Raw genomic sequence first — 22,573 nt, 5'->3', positions numbered from 1 at the left:
ACAACTTTTTTAGTCAATTTTCTTTTCAAGCAACAAAAATCGGTTTACATCAACGGCGTATTTTACAACAGTCCCCTCCATTCAGTACAATCGATCCCTCATGGGGGGGGGGGGGGGGGGGGGGCAGCAGGAATAGAGAAAACATTTCAGACAAGCAGCAGCACCACTTTCCCCCACACATAAGTGTCTCTCAGTCCTTGAACAACGCAATGAATGAAATCATGCAGCCACTTGAAACTGCTGAACGACCACTTGAAGGCCCCCCCCCACACCCCCTCCCCGATGCCTGTGCCCTCCCACGATTCACGGCAGGAGGATATGACCATCGCGAACTTTGCCACAGGCAGCAGAGGGAAACATTTTCCACGCTGCGGGCAGTTTGACAAAGAGTTTATGGGTGGATCGGCGCAGAAGAGGGGTGGTGGTGGTGGTGTGTGTGTGGGGAGGGGGGGCTCCAAACGGCAGAATTATTACGTTTGCTTTTCCTCTATAAACTAAAACATACATTTAAGCATTTGGCTGAAAACTGAGGTGTTAGAAGTACGAGAACATCTCCAGAACACATTAAACACTTGAACTGTTTGCCTGCAGGACGTCGGACATCTTGGCTTAACGTTCACTCTGGATTGAAGATCCGTTCCCCACTCGCGTCTAAAACCCAAACGTCACGCAACCAGAACGAGAACCTTCTGAAGACAAACAGGTGAACACAAAAGAGTGACGTTTGGAGCAACAAAAAAAAAACCAAGACGTTCACCTGAACGCTAAACGTGCATTTTGCTTCTTTTTTTTTGTTGCCCCGTCTTGGTGCGTTTCGCGTCAACCCTCCGGTAAAAGTCAACAGGCCGACTCAAGGTTGAAGCGTGCGCACGTCTGCGCCGTGACCTTTATCTCAAAGAGTCACGCTGTGAGGTGAGGAGGCGTGTCACGGTTCTTTCTCCTCGCGGAAAAAAAACAAAAACACCGGGAGAAACAAACAAAAACAAACAAAAGAAGAACATCTTAACGGTAAAACAACGTGTCCAGACTGGAGAGCTGAGCGTTGCTTCTCGAGGTTCTGTCAGAGAACAGCTTATTGGAGCTGTTTGAGATTTGGCACTGACAACCCTGCAGTGATTTCGTCCTTGGTCACCGGCGAAGCAAAAAAAAAAAAAAAAAGGTAATCAAATAAAATCAGATCACCAAGCAAACTGAAACGAGTTATTTTACAGACCAAAAAGAAAACAAATTAAAATGTTTAGTATAGTCTGCTATGACGACTGTATTAGTGCTAAAATGGGGCAAAGAGAAGGAAACACAGGGCAGGCACTTAAGTGCTAATGCATAGTAAAGATTAACGCAAGAGAAACAAAAAAACGAGAGAGAAAAGAAGATAAAAACAGAGTCTTAAAGAGCTAAATGACATTTTGTTTCAACGTAAAAACTCAAACTGTATGGCGTTGTGTGAAATAACTGAGAAAACGTTAGCTTTTTGAGGTGCTAGCGTTAGCATGGCTATTAATGTCCTCAGCTGTTTGTACCGTTTGTCGATTAGCGTCCTGAGTTGAAGGAGATTTAGTGTCTGGAGCTAATAGCGCTAATGGGATTGCTTGGCTCTATATCAGGGGTCTAACGCTGAGCTGTGGTCAGCAGGACGGTGAATTTACGTCCTGGCGTGCGGCTAATATGTTAATCTGATCCAGCCGGCTTTAGGTTGGCGAGCTGCTCTATTCACTGCTACAAGTGCCATTTTGTTTCAAGCCTGTGGATTTTAATACCTTGGACTATGGCTCGCTGAGAAGAGGTAACCGCTGAGAAAAGTCAAGGGGGGGAACACAGAGGAGTTTTTAAAATGCAACAAAGGAATTAGCACTGAGCTAGCAGCTTCGCTAACATTTCTTACAGCAGGAAGGAAGGCTAGCAGATAGGTAGCTAGTACCATTTTTATATTTAATGCAAAAGTGCTGCGTTCATGTCATGCTCGGCTGGTTCCGAGTTCAAGTTTACGGCTCAAGCTGAAGCGTATGAGGTACGCCAACAAAACTTGTTTAGTGTGTTAACTCCGCACGGCTAGCTAACCCACTCGAACAGAAGAGTGAATAAATTCCAACTAAGGCCTCGTCAACATTCCTCCTGATATTCATTTTTTAAGTGTTTTTTCCTCTCCAGTAAATTTTTTTTCAAAGCCTTTTGAACAAAAACACCTGAAATTCCCTTGTTGCACCACTAGGTGGCGATAACGCCGACATTTACGAGATCAAAATACTGAAATTGAAACATTCGTAACTCGGCTAAAGTTTCTCACAAATTATCTTTCTTCGATACCATTTACTGTTTTTCCTCGAGATTTAACTTTTTCAGTACATGATTGATGTTTAATGGCGTAAAGGACCAGAATAAAGTGTAGACAAAAAATAAAGAAACGGCTCTGTTGTGGTTTATGGCACAAACGTATGAACCAGGCTGCTTTATGATTGTCTAGTTCTTAAACTTCACTTTGAAAACACACAAAAAAAAATTTTTTTAATTTAAAAAGCCATTTGCGTTGATCAGATGTGCAAAAATTAAAATCCTGAGAGTTATCGACAGGGTCAGAGTAAGCTTAAATATACGAACAAATGTGCTCATAAACATCATCTGAAGTGACCAAAGAATCACCAGAACTGTGTTTTACAAATTACATCTTAAAGTACTCAAAACAATAATTACATTTTTCGTGATTTAAAGACTTCAAACCCCATCTTCCTTTCTTTCCAGCAACTACGAACCTGAATTTCGGCAGTGATAAAAGCACCTTTACATACGTTTGCTGGGAACAGCTTTGATTTCTGGCTTCAAGTGTTCTGATTTGAGGTTAACAGTTAAAATTTGATCAAGTGCAACTAATTATTGTTAGTTTGTTGGGGGCGTTTTCTCTTAAAAGACTGACTGCAGCAGTCTCTGAGTGTACCGTGCTTAAACCAAAGCAGGCGACGCCATCATTGTGTACACTTTTTTCTTTTTAGCTCATGCGTTGAAAACAGGGCTGTCTCAAATTAAGACACTGTAAATATTTTGTCTTTACAAATCACTCAAGAACCAGGAGCGGTTTCGTAAAAACGTCGAACTTCCACGTTTCCTGGTTAACGCTCAAGCGACTCTGATTGCGCAACAGTCGTCGAACACGTAAACGCAACAAACTTTTAACGCCAAAATCCTGTATGACATGAACGCAGCAGTGACAAAACAAAGCCTACCCCTATCAGCACCTTCAGCTGCAACTTAATTTGTAAAAACGTCAAATAAAAAAAATATATATACAACCTAAAGCTTCAATTAGATCTTGGTAAAATAGTACAATCTGAAAACGAGGCACTTTTACATATTTCTATATGTTCTCTCTCTCTTTTTTTTTTTTTAACGAGTCAAGCACATTTGTACCATTTGTAATTAGTTTACAAACGAGAGAAACGAGTTTTATTTCGTACCGCCCTGTGATTGGCTTTCATTTAAGGAATGAGAGCAGCTGATAGCTTTTTAAGAGCGTCGTTTGGCACACATCCCTGTCGGTTTGATCCCCCAACAAGGTGAAAACGATGAGAAGGAAAAGGTTTCCATCAGTTCTGTCAAAGTGCTTAAGGGGTCGCATCCGGTCCAGCTGCTCTCTGATGTGCTTGGTTGTCACAAAAACAAAGGGAAAAGTGGAGCGTTGAAGCGCTTTGAGTGGTACCGGATTGTCTTCTTAAGGACGACCCGCTGACATCAGCACTCTAGAGGAGGACAAAAAAGGACAAAGAAAGAAACAGTTCGGTTAGAGATACGGAAAAGGGAATAAATATTATGACATGTTTATATATTGTGTCTTTTTATCAGGCGATTACAAAGAGTCTGCTTATCGGTTCTGGCACACCGTGACCTTACAGCAGACAGCAAGGATTTTCACAAAGATTCAAACAGGAAGAGAGAGATAAAGAAGAAAGACGGTGAGGATACCTACTGCTACAGGCACAAACACAAATGTGTGGTTTTGATTAAATGCTAGCGTGGAAATCCAGATTTTATGGCACATATTGTTCAGAAAACATACAAGTCTGCTCTCGCTCTGGACATATGAACACACAGGTACGCTCAAAACACCGCAAGAATTTAAACCTTCAGCAGATTTATTACTTAGAATTGACAAAATTAGCAGCAATAGTGTCAAACAGTTGCAGGGTTTGTGGCTCTTCAGGTCCAATCTCAGTGTTTCCCCTAGATTAGTTGCCATGGCAGGGTACTAATCTCGTCCGTGAGGGAGTCAGTGGGGGCACGTCTGAGCCGCGCATTGTTTGTACTGACAGTTTTCGAGCAGGTTGAGGTGGGGCATGCGTGAGCGCAGCATCTAGCTTTTTAGCTAGCGCACCTGCATTGCGTACCTGTCATTACTCAATCTGTTACGGAACCCGATCCGTAGTGCAGCTCATTGCGCTAAAAGGAATACTTCCGGGTCGCACGGATCGCCGTTGAATAAGCTAGATTAAGGAAAACGTACTAATATAATTCCGTTCATGAAGAAGAACTGTCTTAATTCACTTAGAAAAGTATGTGCTCTATCTCAGCTGATTTTCATGTTGCTAATTTATGCCACTCGTATTTCCACTAAAATCATTGACATATTTACGTCATGGTTAAAATTATATGCAGCTTCACCACTGAGGGGCGCTGTTTCACCAAGGACAATTAATTCTGTATCTTGCAGGGTTTTTCTCATTCAACCCAGGCTGGGGGTCAGGTCTAATGCATCACATATCTTAACCAATGATTTGTAACGAAAATACATTAAGATTGGCGGAGATAGACCACGTACTTTTCTAATTAAGACAGTTTTTATTCATAAACGATGGCAAACTGTGCGACCCGGAAGTACACTATGAATCATGCTTCTGTAACAGATTGGGGAATGATAGTGCCGCTAGCTTAGTGCTACGTTGGTAATATGCCGACCGGGGTGTGTGTGCGTTTCGGTTTGGTTGACAGGGCGAGTCGCCCTGCTTGTATAATGGTAGGGCAAACACTGAATCTTTAGTCTTAAACAACGAAACAATGGTTGTAAAGCAAAAGACGCCAATAACACCGGATGATGACCTTGGCGCGTTCTACATAACCTACATGACCCATCAGAATAAGGATGGATTGCAAAAAATTTGAGCAACCTTCATTATGAAGTATAAATGATGCTGCTACCCTTGTAAAGAGAGCTAAGATGGGGAAGAGGTAGGGCAGCCGACTTGGGACCAGAAAGTCAATGTTCGACTCTACGCCATTCCCACATGTTGTGGTGTCCCTGAGCAAGACACCCAATCCTTAATTTGCTCCCCGGGCGCTTACATAGCTGCCCATCCACCTGGGTGCATCTCACGTGTGATGGGTTAAATGCAGAGAACTAATTTTGCCAGTAATGGGGGTCTTACTGGTGCAGGTGTCTGTATGATTTTCAAATAACTTGTAGGTTAAATGTGGTGATGAAGAGGGAGCTGAGCTGTAAGGAGGAGCTCTCTGTTTATCGGTCGGTCTACGTTCCTACCCTCACCTATGGTCATGAATTCTGGGTAGTGACCAAAAAAATGAGATCGTGGATACAGGCGGTTTTCTCCTTGAGTTTTCTCCGAATGGTAGCTAGACTCTCCCTTAGGGATAGGTTGACAAGTTCAGTTATCAGGAGAGACTTGGAGTTAAACCTCTGCTCCTCCACATCAAGAGGAGCCACTTGAGGTGGTTTGGGCATCTAGTAAGGATGCTCCCTGGGTGCCTCCCTAGGGAGGTGCTTCGGGAATGTCCGACTGGGAGGAGACCTCGAAGAAGACCCAGGACATGCTAGAGAGACTAGATCTCTTGGTTGGCCTAGGAACGTCTTGGAATCCTGACAGAAGAGCTGGAAGAGGTGGCTGTGGAAAGAGATGTTTGGGCTTCCCTGCTCAGGCTGCTGCCCCCATGACCCGACTTCGGAACAAGCGGAAGACAATGGATGGATGGATTGTAGGTTAAATGGGTGGATGTGGCTGAGTGATTAGAGCAGTCGTCTTCCAATGCAAGAGTTGGGGGGTTTGATTCCACCAGCAGTCACATGTCAAAGTGTCCTTGGGCAAGAAACTGAACCCAACATTAAATCGCATTGCATTGCATGCATGTGCCATCGATGTATGAATGTGATAAAGCACTGATTATTCTTTGTAGAGATCTAGTAGAGTGCTGTATGAATGATTAAATGAGGGCACAGACTGTAGTGTAAAGTGCTTTGATAAGCTCTTGATAAGATAGAAAGGTGCTATATACGTAAGTACAGTCCACTTACCATTTTAAATAACTATAATAAGGCTCAAAATAGGGGTGGACCCTGTATCAGCAACCTTACACAGCAATAACAGAGATGTTTAATTGTAATTTGTTGTGAATGTCATTGTAAAGAAGTGTCCAGTCTTGGTCCTCAAGGATCGCCATCTTGCATATTTAGATGCCTTCCAAGTTCTGGAGAAGCCTGTCAATCACATTCATTCAAATCAGGTGTCAAAGCAGAGAAACATCTAAATCATGCAGAATGAACAACAAAGAATCTCTGACTCTGATTGTGGACCAGGATTGGACACCAAACACCACCACACGTTGTTCAGAAAACCCAGATTTATTCAACCATGTTAATCCAACAATTTTCAGTAAAGTCATCTGGACAGTTTCTTTTTTTTTTTTTTTGTGCTGAAACGTTTCACCTTCCATCCAGAAGGCTTCATCAGTCAAGGAAACACACCACACAAAACTGATTCCCCCCCCCCCCCCCCCAACAGCTTAATCCAAAGTGGAACAAACCAGTTATGTTGGTGCTAAGATGGTCTCATGATTTGCACCTCGGAGGTGTTTATTGTTCAGCCTCACACTGATTTTCATCAGACCAGAGTCACCCAGTGCAACCAAGTATAATGACCACGTAGCTGTTTAAATTAACGCTTTGTTGAGATGACTTACGGGATGCGGAACAACCTTTGTTTCGTTTGATCTTGAAAGGTCTCGTGTGGTAAAACATTGCACGTGAAAGTGAATGAGAAACACATTTTTGCAGTTTGATCAGCAAGAACAGGACTCAGAGGATCATAAGGATAAGTAGAGTGCTGTTTAAACTCTGGGTTTATTTCCAAAAGATGCCATGACTCACGCTAAAAGAACTCGGGCTGCTCTTTTTTCCAAGCAAACATTAAAAAGTTCCTAAAAAGATCAGGCTTTGGGGAAGAGTTCCCCGTCTGTTTTTGCCTTAGAAAAAAAAAAAAAAAAAATCCCAGCAGTGCTCAACTCTCTAATTGCACAGGGGTACTCTATATTTATGCCTCTCCCCCGTTTTTTCCTCCGGTGCAGTGAGCTATATTTAGCCCCCCTCTCTCTCCGAACAGACGGCAGCCGCCAGCCGGCCGATCCGATCCGGGGCGGACTGAAACAGAACTGAGCATCTCCCTCGTTTCAACCGTGCGAGACGGTAAACAACAACAATGAGCCGTCAAACTCCAGAGGAGACGGGTTATCTGACGCTCTGCCATTAACACACGCACACACGCACACACACACACACACACAAAGGCACACAGGAGGATGATATAATCATGTGGATGAGATTCACTTAATAGTGACCTTTCTCCAGCACAGACATGGGAAATTACACAGATGGGGATAAAAAAAAAAAGCTTGAAGCACTGACTCATAATTAAACGTTCCCTCTGCTCGCCACACTTATCAGATGTCAGCTTCTTGTTTTCTTCACCGCCCCCCCACGTCCACTGGTCTGAGCCTCCCTGGGAGCTTTGTCTATTGATTTTATTCTTTTCCTCGAATCTTTTCACTATTTGTGTCTAAATCAATAGAACGTTGACCCCCCGATGGTGACAGCGATCATTTCTCTTCCCCTTTCTCCCACAGCCAGAATGTTTAAATCAAAGGGGGGGGGGGGGGGGGGGTGTCAGTGTGGGTCTAGCCATGTGGCTGTTGGTGTACAGTCAAACGAGTTTGGGTCTATGTGATGTCTCAATTATGTCTGCCTTAAATAAATAAACGGATTAAACGACAGCCTTGCTGTTCATCGGTCGTAAATCGAGGATGTCGGTCTGTCATTTTCGTGCCGCCGCAGCTCCCACAAAACACGGTGCTGGACCCAGCAACATGAAGTGAGTCATTCTGTCCACTGTTAAATTATATTACAGCTTTCATAAAATATGAGCAGACCCACACGAGACACTGCACTCCATCATCAGCTTCTAAATGAAACGGTGCAGAACGGCAGCAGTGACGGGAACTGCTGGGAGTTAACATTTGTGGAGGCAAGAAAAAATAAATACAAATAAGTAGGAATGGTGACCATTTATGGAGCAAATGAATAGATATGCCCATAGATCTCATAAGACTCTGGGCAGAAAATGCCCCCCTCATTTCAGGTGGTAATTTATGGTTTGCATTCAGGCAAAAAATCGGGTGGTTCTAACCTGAAATTGGAGTTGTCTTTATGCAAGAACTCCCTCAGATTTCAAGACGAGCCGCCCTGCAGAAGTCAAATACCGTAGTCCCTCGATACTTTGCGGCTCGACTTTAGCGGACTCGCTCCTTCGCAGTTTTTCAACGTAAGCTTGTATACGACACACGATTGTCAACTTTAATATTACTATCATGACTGGGATGGTACTAGGGCTGGATGATATGAGCCAAAATTAATATCTCGATATTTTAAGATAAATCGTGACATACGGTATATCTCAATATTTTTTCTTTCCATAAAGTAATAAAAATATATTTCTGAGTCAAAGCGATGTCCCAGTTGTGTCACATGCAAGTTTATTAACAAACAGCTGTAATTCCTCAAAATAAATGTCTAAAACATAAACTATTTACATATATTAAATAATAATCCTCCTCAGCTGCACCGCCTTCATGATGTTCATATGCGAGAGGTCCCAAGTTCAGATCCCGGACGAGCCCCCAAATATGTTATGGTCCTGATAAGTCTAGGGAAAAGGCAGGACACACAACATATGAAGCCCAGATGATTTTTCAGTTTTTGACAAAGCTTTAATTGTCAGTTAATCCTCTGAACACAAATGCAGGCTGGGAGTTCTGGTTAAAACAAAAAAAGGGAAAAGCCCCAATCCAACCAGTAGTTGGCCGTCGGATTCAGGCCGCTCCCCTCGCCTTATAACACAGAGACTAATCCTACAACCAAAAACCGGAAAACCTAAACTACACAGGTGACTCCCAGTCCCAAAAACAAATGGCTCCACAACAACAACAACAACTGTGACAAGGTGCAATAATCTGTGGCCGGAGCGGGAGCAAGGCTGGAAAACAAAAACTGTCAACCCTCAGACAAACATCTCCTCTGGCCTCCCTCGCTTGTCCAGCAGGCAGAGCTTGGGCCTTTTAAGTCACCCTCAACCAATCAGCTGTACAGAGCGAGAGAGCATTAATTAATTACAAACACACACACGAACATAATTGATGCAGGGGCATGTCACAGCATGTGTGAAGCAGCACGTGAGGGGCTGTTTGTATTCAGTGAAGGAGAAGGAGGGGCCACGTGAAGTTGGCGGCACAGACGGGAGATATTTGAATGGCATTTCATACTTGATGGTTGCGATAGAGCTATTTTCACCATCGTAAATTGAAAAACTTATGATACATCGAATATATTCGATACATTGTCTAGCCCTAGACGGTACAGGATAAAAGGTAAAAAAAAAAAAAAAAACACTTCAGACAGGCGCCGCCATTTTGTAGTTTTTTTTATTTTTTTTCAATAAGCCTACACTTCAACTCCAGTCAAAAGAACTACATTACCCAGAAGCCAACAGCGCTTCCGGATGCTGTTTTCGGCCGAAATGGAGGGAAAGTTTTGCAATGCAAAGTCAGAAGTAACTATGTATTAAGCTCACAGAACTGGCAGGAAAGTTGCGAATAATCCTGAAGCTCAATGATCCATGTCAACCTGGACAGGGTGGTGGGCTTCGTCGTTGCAGGGTAGGTCTGCCGAACCGGAACCGAGCTGCTGTTCTGCAGAGCTGGTGAGTAAAATTTTGCAGTACTGTGCAGTACATATATGTATATTGTTAAAATGATGTAGGTTTAAGAGTTTAGAACATTGCAGGAGAGTAGGAAGGGCTTATAAAGCCCTAAAATATATATAAATACTGAAATAAATATAGTGTTCCTATTTCATGGTTTTTCACCTACCGTGATGGTGTCTGGAACTATCACACGTGATATTCAAGGGACTACTGCAATCAGTCTAAAAATCCAACAGCTGTTTTTAAAAAAGCACCAACCTACATTGATAGGGGCTGCACGATATTCGAAACACAGCTCCTGAAATCCAGTCATTTGTTTTTACACCTGATTCCATTAAATCATGTTTCCTGCCAGTGGACAACTGGGTCCAACATGAGCTGAGATCCAGCATGGAGACATAAACCTGGTAGAGAACTGGCAGGACAGCTCCTGTGTCACAGGCCACATTTCATTTCTTCCGAAGACGCCAGAAAGTCTGCCAGTTCTGAAGATATGTTCTGCTCTCTGACCACACTGTCTGACTTGTTTGGTAATCATGGATCTGGAACATCTGAGGACGACATCTTGGTCCAACTTGATACTCCACCCAAAAATCTATCTCAGAAGTACAAACACATGCCCCACCGTGAGGTTCTACGGCAGCTGAAGAGTTGAAAAACTGCCTCTTCGTCGAGGGCGTCAGCTGCTTCAGATGTTCCGTTTCACAATTTCCCTGACAAACGGTGACCCAGTTTCAGGATCCCTGCAGCATACTCCAGGATTATCCTGGTCTTCATGTCAGGATTCAGCTGAAAGGGTTTACTTTTCCCATGTGAAGTCTTTTAACATGAGATCCAGCGGTCGGTGATTCCAGTGGTTAGAGTGGATTCAACACATTTCAGTCGTGGGCCAGTGGAAGCAGCAGAGACAGTTTCAACTCAAAGTTTAATGGTTCAACTTTTATAACGAGCGGTACGCTAATGTCCTCAGTCGCTGAGGGATTTGAATAGTGAATATTTGTTTTCAGATGAGTGTTTTTCTGGACTGGAGAACAGGGAATGCAAGTAAACATTAATGTTTACCGTGCGATATTAACGTGGGTAGGAGTTACACCATAATTAAACGAGGTAGTTTATTGAATTTATTTATTTTTTGCTTGTCCGAGGCGGCGCAGAGTGACGGGGAGCAACTTTATCCACCACCAGCAGCAGTGGTGAAGCCAGGGGGAGGCCAATGGTGGCCTTGAGCCACCCCAGTCATGTATATATGGTGGTGTCCATCTTGGATTTTCAAGTTTCCATTATGACCTTTCTTAAATACCAAAACGGAAGTCAGTACATCATGTTTTTTTGTTTTGTTATGCTCACAACATGGATGGACGGAGGGTATTTCAAATTTCCCCTTTTCATTCTGCGACGGGGGACAAAAATGTCTCTAACTTTTAAAAAACACAAATGATCTAGAGCCAACATTTGAGTTTATAGAGAGTATATCTGAGTGGAGAAGTCACCAAAGTTTAGACCAGTGGTTCTCAAACAATTTCACCCAAGTACCTAGTTGGAAGAAGTTAACCACTGCAGATACCAACATTAGGAATAACATAAGTATTTTCTTACTAAAGTGCATTAATAGCTTTGGCCCGCTGCAAGGCAGGACAACAAGAATGCCAACAACGTTCCTGAACCTTTGAAAACTGATAAATGACGCTTCGACTCCATTTTAAATTAAGTCAGCTATATGATTTCTGTCCAACTCTGAGGACTGTTTGATGTAAATATGTTCTCTGGACCAGTCTATGAAGATTTGTAAGACCCCTTCCCTTCATCCATTCACCAACTACGCATGTGCATAGATAAACCTTTTAATCAATGGGCGTAGGTGAAAAACGTATGAACATAACTACTTGCATTAAAAAGGTCCCGACTGGTTTGAGGATGTGCAGCATGAGAAAAATATTTAAACTGTTAGTCAAACTTTATAATTAGACAACGCAAATAGCACCAGAGGGAGTTTGTGTACCGGCAGTATTTGTGCCACAGTTCAGCCCATTACAAATAAAAATAAAGTACAATACACTGTCCACTTCTGATAAAATTCACAAAACAAAAAGGTAAAACAATACTTAAAATATGTGAGTGCTTGTGTTTTTTAATGGTGTCATCTGGTAAATGGCCCCAAATAGTTTGGGTTGTAGAAAGTGGCATCAGAGTACCAGCAGTACTACCCAGCACAAGTAAGAGTCCAAAGGTCAAAGATAAAAGACTTAAAGAACACAGTAAAACATAAATGAACCGAGGAGCAATATTTACTCTATAAAGGGCACTCTGGTATTTAAGACAGTTCAAGGTATCTGATTGCAGCCTATAAAGTTAATCTGCTTGGAATCAATGCACTGTAAACACATCAGCTGTGGTTGAGCAAGCAAACAAAGGATAATTACACTTTAATGTGTTTTACTTTTAGAGAAAATTGGTCATTATTACACTTTAATATTCAGCTAATTTATTCAATCTGACCAGATTAAGCACAAGCCAAGAGTACTGACTACATTATAACAAAATGGACCCATAAATGTTAATTAAATGACAATTAATGCTTTGATCTTATAAGACGTCCTTGTTGAGGGCTACTGGATCTTTGCAGCAGAGGTAAAACCGTTTAAGAAAAGACTCAATGTCTGATTGGAAGTTTGTAGTTCAGGTCAAAGTTTAAAGTACGTACAGGATTCTAGTTAGTAAAACCTTCCTGAAGCTGTTGGGTCATAATGTCCAACGAGGCCTCAGTTTTCAAATAAACTAACATTTTAGCATAAAATTAATGAAAAACAACAACATGTGGAGCGTCAGGCATCACTCAAGCCAACAAAAACTCATTTGACTGACAGGATGACATTAAAGCTGGTTGGCGTTTAAAAACAAGTACTCTTTGAAGGCTCAGCTTTTTCTAAACCGTCCTTGTTAAACTGAGTGAATACAACACCCCACCCCCCACACACACACACACACACACACACACCTTTTCATATACAATAGTCCCTCGAAACTTTGCGGTTCAACTTTTGCAGACTCACTCTTTCGCGGGTATTCAACGCACAATTGTACATGACACACGATTGGTTATGGGGACAGACCCCAGCCCATGCTTTCTCTTTCTGAGGCTGTCTGTCACAACAGAGCAGAGGTTGTGACAGCCTCAGAAAGAGAAAGGAGGGGGTGGGGTCTGTCTTTCTCCATCGCTACTGTTGATTCTTGAGTGAGCGGCATGAATTGTTTATTTAAATATCAAGCGTGACCTGAACCGAGCCTTTGGTCCAGCCCCTCTGCGATCACTGAGCGGGCCAGGCCACCGGGAAATGTTCCGGTGCTCTCAATGGCCAGTCCGCGCCTGATATCGTGCCAAAAAGTGATGGTCTGCCAAAAATTAATTGGCGCTGCAGGAGATTTTGTTGACCATTAAAGTGCATTTATTAAGGGAAAAGTAAACGGAAACACAACTTTGCTATAATCTTGAGCAAACAAATAATAATTTTAGGTGTTAATCTTGTTATATTTCGAAAAACTGGGTTAGGGTTCACAGAACTGGGTTAAGGCACGTCCTCTTGTGCGCGCTACAGCGGCGCCAATCAATTTTTGGCAGACCATCGCTTTTTGGCACAACACCAGGATTGGCTCAGTAACCGAAGCATCAGTCTATCCGCTCTCTTTTGCTGTGCTCTTTTAGAGAGTTTAGAACATTGTTAAGAACACTGCAAGAGTGTGGGAAGGGTTTACAACTCCTTAAAATTAGGGATGCACCGATAAATCGGCCGGCCGATTTACCGGCTCCGATTTCCTTAATTTTGGGAGATCGGCCGTTACTTACATGAGAAACCGATTTTACAGATTTTTTGTTGCTGTTGTAGCTTTAACAACCAATTGTCTAAACTTCATTTATATTTCAGAGCACTAACTCATGGCCAGTTAAAATTAGTTTTTTATTGTTTCTAGATAAGATTGGGAAATTGAAGGTGCATTGTGACCTTATAACACCTTGCAGTGTCGCTAATAAAACAAAATCGGAATCGGCAGGTCAGACTTTTTAGAGATCGGTGATTGGCCAGAAAACTGCAATCGATGCACCCCTACTTAAAATATATATAAACACTAAAATAAATAGAATGTCCCTACGTTGCGGCCTTTCACCTATTGCGGGGGTGTCTGGAACATAACCCCCGCGATAAGTGAAGGACTACTGTATATACATTACACTCAGCTGTGTGTTAGTGCAACGCAGACTGTTCGGTGTTGAAAGACAACCAGTATGTGCACTTAATACAGCTTCATGCTTCATTTGTTCCATCTTTAACACTGCCGCTGTCAGTCACACGTAGAAGCTGCTACAGCTACTCTGCAGGAAGTGTCAATGTGGAAGGCAGCGTTGGTTTACCACCGGTTAAGAGCGCCTCTTACAACTGGGCCTTCTCAACACCCCCTCCCCCCCCCCCCCAGCATGCATGCACAGATAAAACAGGTTGCCGTTACAGAGTGGTATTTTAAGCACTAAGGCAACACCTGTAACTGGATATGTATTAAACTGACGGGACACTCTCACAACATATCAATGTTTCTATACAGATGGTTCACAACACAGTAACACTGGTTCAGTGAAACCCTTTCAGCAAACCCAACAACAAAAAAAATACAAGTTTCACTCACCATTGATGTTTGTGCAGCTTTTATTAAACGGCTTAGGTTCACCTGAGTTGAGTGATTGATTCCTAGATGCTGACCAAACAGCTACATGGTATTCTTGAAAAAACAATAAATAATTTTGTGATAAACCCACCTGCTTGTCTTTTAGATGAAGACAGCAGATCAACAGTCGCTACGTCTCCAGCGTAAATCAACCAACAAGTCAGCTGGAATTTAAAGATGGCTGCCACTGCAAATCAACTTTGGCCAACACAAAAATGGCTGCAATTCAGTCACTTTTGCCGATATCGTGCTAAAATTGGAAGTGGCGGTGGATTAGTCTTCCCAACCACACTTCATGAACTGCTCATTTCATTAACGTTTATTTCTGTATTTTGTCATGCTAAGTAAGTCAAAACTGGAGTGAGTTAGAAAAGGGTGGACCATCTTCTCCATGTTGGATGTGAAGTTCTGCCTCAAGTGGAAAAATTTTAACATCTTGGAGTTTTTGCTCACGAATGTGGGAAGAATGAAGCGTGAGATCGACAGATGTATAGGTGCAGTTTCTGCAGTATTGTGGACTCTGCGCCGGTCCATTGGGGTGAAGAGGAAGCTGAGCTGTAAGGCAAAGCTTTCTGTTTACCAGTCAGTTCCTACCCTCACCTATGGTTACGAACTTGAGTTTCCTTCGCAGGGTAGTTGGACTCTCCCTTAGAGAGAGTGGGACGCTTAGTTATCAGGAGAGACTCAGAGTAGAACTGCTGCTCCTCCACATCCAGAGGATCCAGCTCAGGGTTCAGGCATCTAGTAAGGAATGCTGCCTGGATGCTTCCCTGTGGAGGTTTTCTGGGGATTTCCAACTGGGAGAAGATTCCAGGGAAGACCCAGGACACGCTGGAGAGACTATGTCTCTCAGTTGTCCTGGGAACGCCTTGGAGTCCTCCCAGAAGAGCTGGAAGAGGTGGCTCTGGGAAGAGAAGTCTGGGACTCCCTGTTCAAGCTGCTGCCCCCGACCCAACTCTAGGAAAAGCGGCAAATAATGGATGGATGGATTATGGAAAACTGGAATGAATGAAGGCTTTAGATAGCTGTCATTACGCAGCCTGAGTGGGCGAGTTCCAGCACACAGAGGAGCGGAAATGTACGATATGTGCAGCAGCACAGAGGAGTCATGGGAGGAAAAAATATCTTCATGAGAACAATATTCCTGCCCGACATGCCGCTTTAAATCAGAGTATTTTTAGATCAGTCTGCCCTTGAGCAAAATCTGAATAAGCAGTTCTTTGACCTGTCAGGCAAATGGGTCAGCCTTTGCATGCTGGTCAGCTGGGCTGTGCACCATGAGAGCACAAAAAAACTGCTGTTTTCAGCAACATAAGAGGAGCAGCGTCTGGATAACCATCTCAAACGGTATCAGTTTCAATTACAAGAATGGATTTTGTCACGGGAGCAACAAACTCCTGACTCAATGCCCGAACAAGCTGCATCTTAACCTTTGACCCAAATACCAAAGATAAGAGGGCAATAGGTTTTTGAGAGCCAATGAAGACTTTTATTTGTCTTTCCAAACAGTTCAAAGCAAATAAAAGAAACTAAATGTTCAGATTGAAAAATGTCAGCCAGAGATTTCGACAGCTGAACCCGATTTTGGCAGACAGTTGAGTAAAGAGTAAAACTGGTATCTTTGTGTAACATGAACCAGCTACAGCATGGAAAGTTGGGATGGGACGCCCTGTCCCCGTACGGGACACATCAAAGTAAACCTAAAAAAACTGGAGTTGTTTTTTTGGGGGGAATATCCGAATCGCTCCAATACCTTCAACACACGCACCTGCTTAGTGTCTGCTGATTCATATCAATGACTTATCTCCGTTTAGTGTTGCTCCACTAGTTTTGACACTTCTACTTATGCTGACGATGCTAAACTCTTCAACATACACACACACACCCTGAGGTGTTGTCTTCAGCGAGGTGATATGTGGTGTGACGGGATGAGCAGGTGGGTTCTTCACTTCACAGTAACCGCTCTCCTAGAAGGGTCGAATCGCTCTGGAGTTCTGACACAAACGCTCAAAACGAAACACAAGAAGTGTTGCTCCATCGTGAAGAGGAGCGGCTGAGCGTCGGAGCTGCTGTAGAGACGTCTGAGCAGAAAATCATCAGCCAAAAAGCGGAAACTCGTATAAAGAAAAGTAGACTTTTACCACGAGGATGAATTGTGATAACTTCTGTTGTGACTTGGTGCTATACAAATAAACTGAACTGAATTGAATTTGTGATCAAATTAACTAGTTAGACAATTTCATCTTAAACCGTAAAAAGGATCTTCTCGCTGAAACAAGGTCGCAGAGTTCGCTTGTGCTAAAATACAGTAGTCCTTCACTTATCGCGGGGGTTACGTTCCAGACACCCCCACGATAAGTGAAAATACGCAAAGTAGGGACATTATATTTATTTTAGTATTTATATATATTTTAAGGCTTTAGAAACTCTTCCCACACTCTTGCAATGTTCTTAACAATGTCTCAATACTCTAAAAGAGCATAGCGACAGAGTAGACGATGCTACGGTTACTGAGCCAATCAGCGCCCGGGGGCGGACTGGCCATCGGGGACATTTCCCGAACTGGTTTGGGAAATTTCCTGGCTCGGTTCGAGTCAGGTTAAGGCTCGGCTTGGGTCGTGCTCGATTATTTTGAATAACAATTCATGCCGCTCACTCTGGTATTCGCCTCACTGAAGCTCCCACAGCAGCAACTGGGGAAGACAGACCTTACCTCCCGCCCCTCCTTTCTCTTTCTGAGGCTGTCTGTCACAGCGCTGCCCCATAAAATGAGAGGGGGGGTCCCTCGGCGATCACTGAGCGGGCCAGGCCGCCGGGAAACAATGAGTACAATCTTACGTTGAAAACCTACAAAAGAGTCCACGAACGTCGAACTGCGAAGTATTGAGAGACTACTGTAGTATGTATTTAGGAATGAAACTGTTCAAAGACTGAACGCTACGACATAAAATAGTAAAGCTGTTAAATAAAAAGTGAGTTTTGACACCAGGACCAGGCAGAAAAAAAGTATTATGTGGTAGTTTGTAAGGACTATTAGTACAACTATGAAGACTGAAAAGAAATGGCTGCAACAGTCAGTTTTACAGATATTAGGAAGTAGTAGTACAAAATCTTAAATTTTCTACCTCAATTGCTGTTACTTTGTCCTTGTGTGTCTTTTTAATTTGAAAAAAGACAAATGCTCCCTGACATATTTGCAGTATCAGCTAAGATTACACTAAAAAACAAACAAACAAAAAAACATTTGTTGTCCTTAAATCGCTTCTTAGTTTAAAAAAAAAGAAAAAAAAAAGACAAACTCCAGCCAAGATCTACGCTCATGCTTTGTCTCCTGACAGAAACAGAAAACATCTTCCACATGACAATGCAACCATCTTCTGCTTGGCCAAGTTTAAATAATACATATAGAAGTTTATTTTTTACTTGCTAACCTGAATCGACTTTTCTTCCCCTGACTGAGTGATCTGTGGCTCAAACCGTTGGGTCTTCTAAACCACAAGACGACGGGCTGCCTGCGTGAAATCTGGTTTTATTTGTGGATCCTGTCACGTCGATTCGAAAGTTGCTTCCAGACCGTTCTTTAAAAGGACCTCGGTGTGTGCATTCATGTGGCAGTTTGCAGCCTCCACAATGACGAATTGTGTAATGATTAACAGAGGCGCGTCTGCTGCTTCACACTGTAAGAGCTGCCATCGGTTTCAGATTCAATAAATTGTCCCAAAATTAATCATGGCATAAATTATCTCGGGGCTCTTTAAGCTGCATGGTTAAGACCACATTATAAAAAGAAAACTAATTTCCTTCAAGCAGCATTTGGCACCAGTAAGGAGGAAAGACTTGACTGAAAAGGACTACAGGCTTTAAAACTGTTGATGCAGCTTCGTGTTGAAGAGGAAAAACTGGGACTGTAGCTGTGCGCACCAACACTGACTGACTCTGCTGGAATGTACAAAGGTGTGGATGAACGTCTGTGTGAGTGGGTTGTTGTTTGCCAGACTGCGGGGTAGACAGGAGAACTTGGCCAACTTGCAGAGCAAATATTTATCCCAGACCGTTCAGGAGGCTCCAGTGGAAGACATATGGGCACCTTCTTCAGACCGGGAACTCTCTTCAATGCATCTTCTAATTTTTCCACCATTTCGATCTTAATAATTTTGTTTGTTAGGAGTTACAGTAGTCCCTCGATTATCGAGGGGGTTACGTTCCAGACACCATTGCGATAGGTAAAAAACCGCAAAGTAGGAACACTATATTTATTTTAGTACTTATATATATTTTAAGGCTTTAAGGCTTCCCACACTCTTGCAATGGTCTAAACTCTTAAACCTATGTAATTTTAACAACTTATGTAAATGTACTGTAAAGTACTGCAAAATTTTATAGGGGTACTCACCAGTGAAGATAGTACAACTTGAAAGATGAGTTCAGCTTCAGGATTATTTGCAACTTTCCTGACAGTTCTGTGATCTTAATAGATAGATCGTTACTTCTGACTTTGCGTTGCAAAACTATTTTTACCACACCGGTTTCTCCGTTAATGTTTGCTTCCTCCATTGCTGTTCTTTGAATTTCAGCAGAAAGCAGAGGCCAGAAGTACTGATGGATTCTGGGCCATGTAGTTCTTTTGGCTTGAATTACAGTGTAGGCTTATTGAAAAAAATAAATAAAAATGGTAGCGCCTATCCTAAGTATTTTGTTTTTGTCCTATTGACTGGTTTCCGCTCCCGTTAACTTTTTATCCTGTTCCGTCCCAATTACATGAGTTACAGTTGACCGTGTTTCGTGTACAATCTTACGTTGAAAAACCACGAAAGAGCGAGTCTGCGAAAGTTGAATCGCGAAGTAGCGAGGGACTACTGTACTTTGCGCTTGTGATGGAAAAGCGGTACGTTTATTTACCACACCATCCAAAGACAACCAGTCAAGAGAGAAACCCCAGACATCCCTCTCCCCAGAAACACTCTACTCTTGAGTAGCTGTGGATGAGAGGTTAGAGCAGTTGTTCTTCAATGGAAGAGTTGGGGGTTCGATTCCACTAGCAGTCACAAGCCCAAGTGTCCTTGGGCAAGACACTGAACCCCTCATTGCCTCTGATGTGTGTCCCATCGGTGTATGAATGTGATAAAGCACTGACTAGTCTTTGTAGAGATCTAGTAGAGTGCTGTATGAATGGGTAAATGAGGACACAGATTGTAAAGTGCTTTGAGTATCTCGATCAGATAGAAACACACTACACAAGTACAGTCCATTTACCGTACTCTACAGCTATGACCTGTAGGATCCAAATGAGTTCCCAGGCCAGAAGGGATCAATAATATCCCTCTGGCAAGTTCTGGAGCCCTGAAGTCCTCTCCTCCATGTAGGATTGATGAGAAAAAAAGGTGTCCTAACCAGATGACTGAAACACCTCAGCCGACTCCTTTCGATGATAAGGAGAAGCAGCTCTACTCCGAATTCCCCTCGGATAAAATGGTTCCTCATCATATCTCTAAGGCTAAGCCTGGCCACCCTATGAAGGAAGCCAACTTCAGCTGCTTGTATCATGTTCTTTTGGTTATACCGTAGAAGAACCAGTGAAACCAGAGCTTTGTCATTTGGCTCTGCTTGTTTTTCACCACAACAGACCAGAGCAACACCCTCACTACCTGTTCAGTCAATTTGTTTCCGGCTCAATCCTACAGTCACTCAAGAACATGACTAAGAGATCCTTGAAGTCCAACAGCTGAGGTACAGCCTCAGTCCTAACCTAAAAGGAGCGTTCCACCTTTGTCCATTGAGACCTCTCAGACTTCGAGGAGCTAACGGCTCATGGCAACAGCCCACATCTTTAATATTTGGCAACAATTACAGTAGAATGAAAATGAAATAGTTTATTTTATTGTGTCTAAAAAATAATTCAGCAATTTTGTGTTCTCTCTATTAAAAAGCTGGACACTGGTAAATCGAAAGCTAGTGGGAAAAGAAGTGCTTGTGGCGTATTTCAATCTGCAGATCAGTGTCGCCAAAAATGAAATTGGCCTAGAAAATTGAAATAGATGCATTTCTAGTGACTATGTGTTAGGGCAGAGTGTGTGTTAGCTTTCTCAAAATTTAAAGTAGCCAAATACACCTATTCCCACAACTTTACAAAGGTGTGACGATAAGACGGACAGCGACACGTGCACAACTGAACTGACATGCATGGAAATGGCTTAAAATAAGACATGAAGTCTGTTACATTTCATCTGCAGGTTTTCAATGTGAAGCCAAACAATAAAAAAAAAAAAAAAAACAGGCGTTATGATGCTGTCATTACATTTGCATGATTCACAAAAACGCTTGGCTGTGATGTACAAATATGTGATTTGCAGCTCAGACACTCAAACACACTGACTGGTAACGTCTCCCAATGAGATTGGTGTGTTTGACTGGTTGGACATCTCACAACGAGGAGAATCAAAAGGAAAGAAGAGGGACTTAAACTAGGACCTGGATGAACAGGGCAGAAGTCATGATAATGTGACTCCTGCTCTCCTGTAGGATTACTGTGGACACAAAGTCATGCGAATGAACAGCGGCATGACGCAACCCCCGCTGTCCTGTCCTGGAGGCGACGATTCGTATTCATATTCTGCTGATCTCCAAAATCCCTCCAGCCCCAGCAGCGTCTGCTCGCGGCAGAGAGCAACGCACCGTCACCAAGTTGTTCGGACACACGGCAACGATGACGCCAGCTGTCGATGACGCCAGCGGTTAAGCACCTATAAACACGATCGGTGCACGACACGGCAACCGTGAAAAAAAAACCTGACGACATGTTTCCAGTTATCTTGATGACTGGTCGCGAATATAAACAATTTCATTAACGTTTAATGAAAGTGCAAAAGAAGATAAACAGTAAACAGAGCGCAGGGACATAAAAACAACAATCCTGCCTTTCCATCATCTCTTTTTATTCTCCTTCCTGTCGGACCACCTCTTTAATATGCTATTTCTACTTGTTCTGTTCCTGACCAGCTATGACCGCACGAGTAAACAACACCATTAAGTGCATTTCATTTCCTCTCCTCTGCCAATTTGATGCTTGTAAGGTTCCACTTAGATGTTGTGACGCCTGCAGTGGAGAAGAACATTGTGTTGACGGCTGTGGAGGAGTGTGTGTCTGTGTGTGAAGGAGGAAGAACAGGATCCAATGGGCTCTTGTGCACAAAATAATTACAGCTTGAGCTTTAACACAGGAGGACGTGGAAACAAAATTGTCTGCTGAGCTGCCGAATTCACAGTATGTTTTTGCCAATACAACTTCATAAATATTCCCCTATGGATTAGAATAGATGATGCCTGCATGTATCAGATTCCTTTATATGAAAGAAATTAAGCTGCTTTTGAAATTTGTGTATTTAGTTTTATGCAAAAAGTTTAAGTCATCCCTCATTCTTTTAGATTTTAGCTTCAAAGAGTCATATCTTAATGAATGTTAAAGAGGCCTTCATCAAGAACTGCAAACTTTGAGGGTTTCTTTAAGTTTACCTTTAAAACGCTTGCTTTTTGTTCCACTCGATTTAAGAAGAATGTTTTTAAGCCACTTATTGACCTATGAATCATTCAGACAAGAAAGGCTCCTAAAATAAAATAAAAAAAAATCAACAAGTAAAGTGTCAACAAATGCAAGACAACTTAGCAAAGAACCACCTTTACATTGGATCTTTAGCTTTTAGTTAGCGAGCTAACAATTTAAGACCAGTTAACTACCGGTAGTAACTTTAATACCAGCAGCCTGGCACAAAGACACAAGTTGTTAAATTATTTAAAAAAAAAAAAAAAAAAAAATATATATATATATATATATATATATA

The 22,573-nt window shown here is 42.5% G+C and overlaps 1 protein-coding gene across 1 annotated transcript in view; it reads right to left on the bottom strand.

Moving 5' to 3' along the window:
• Positions 1–3,133: 3,133 nt before the first annotated feature.
• Positions 3,134–22,573, bottom strand: part of si:ch73-335l21.1 (insulin receptor substrate 1-B) — a 69,277-nt gene continuing 49,837 nt past the window's right edge. Inside the window, exon 4 of the mRNA XM_037676365.1 lies at positions 3,134–3,728. Within this exon, the coding sequence (XP_037532293.1) occupies positions 3,721–3,728 (8 nt within the window). The 3' untranslated portion in view covers positions 3,134–3,720. The remainder of the gene's footprint in view (positions 3,729–22,573) is intronic.

This window comes from Nematolebias whitei, chromosome 1 (assembly GCF_014905685.2).
Source record: "Nematolebias whitei isolate Nwh7 chromosome 1, NemWhi1, whole genome shotgun sequence".
NCBI classification, from domain to species: Eukaryota; Metazoa; Chordata; class Actinopteri; order Cyprinodontiformes; family Rivulidae; genus Nematolebias; species Nematolebias whitei.
This window is presented reverse-complemented; position numbering and strand designations above follow the sequence as displayed.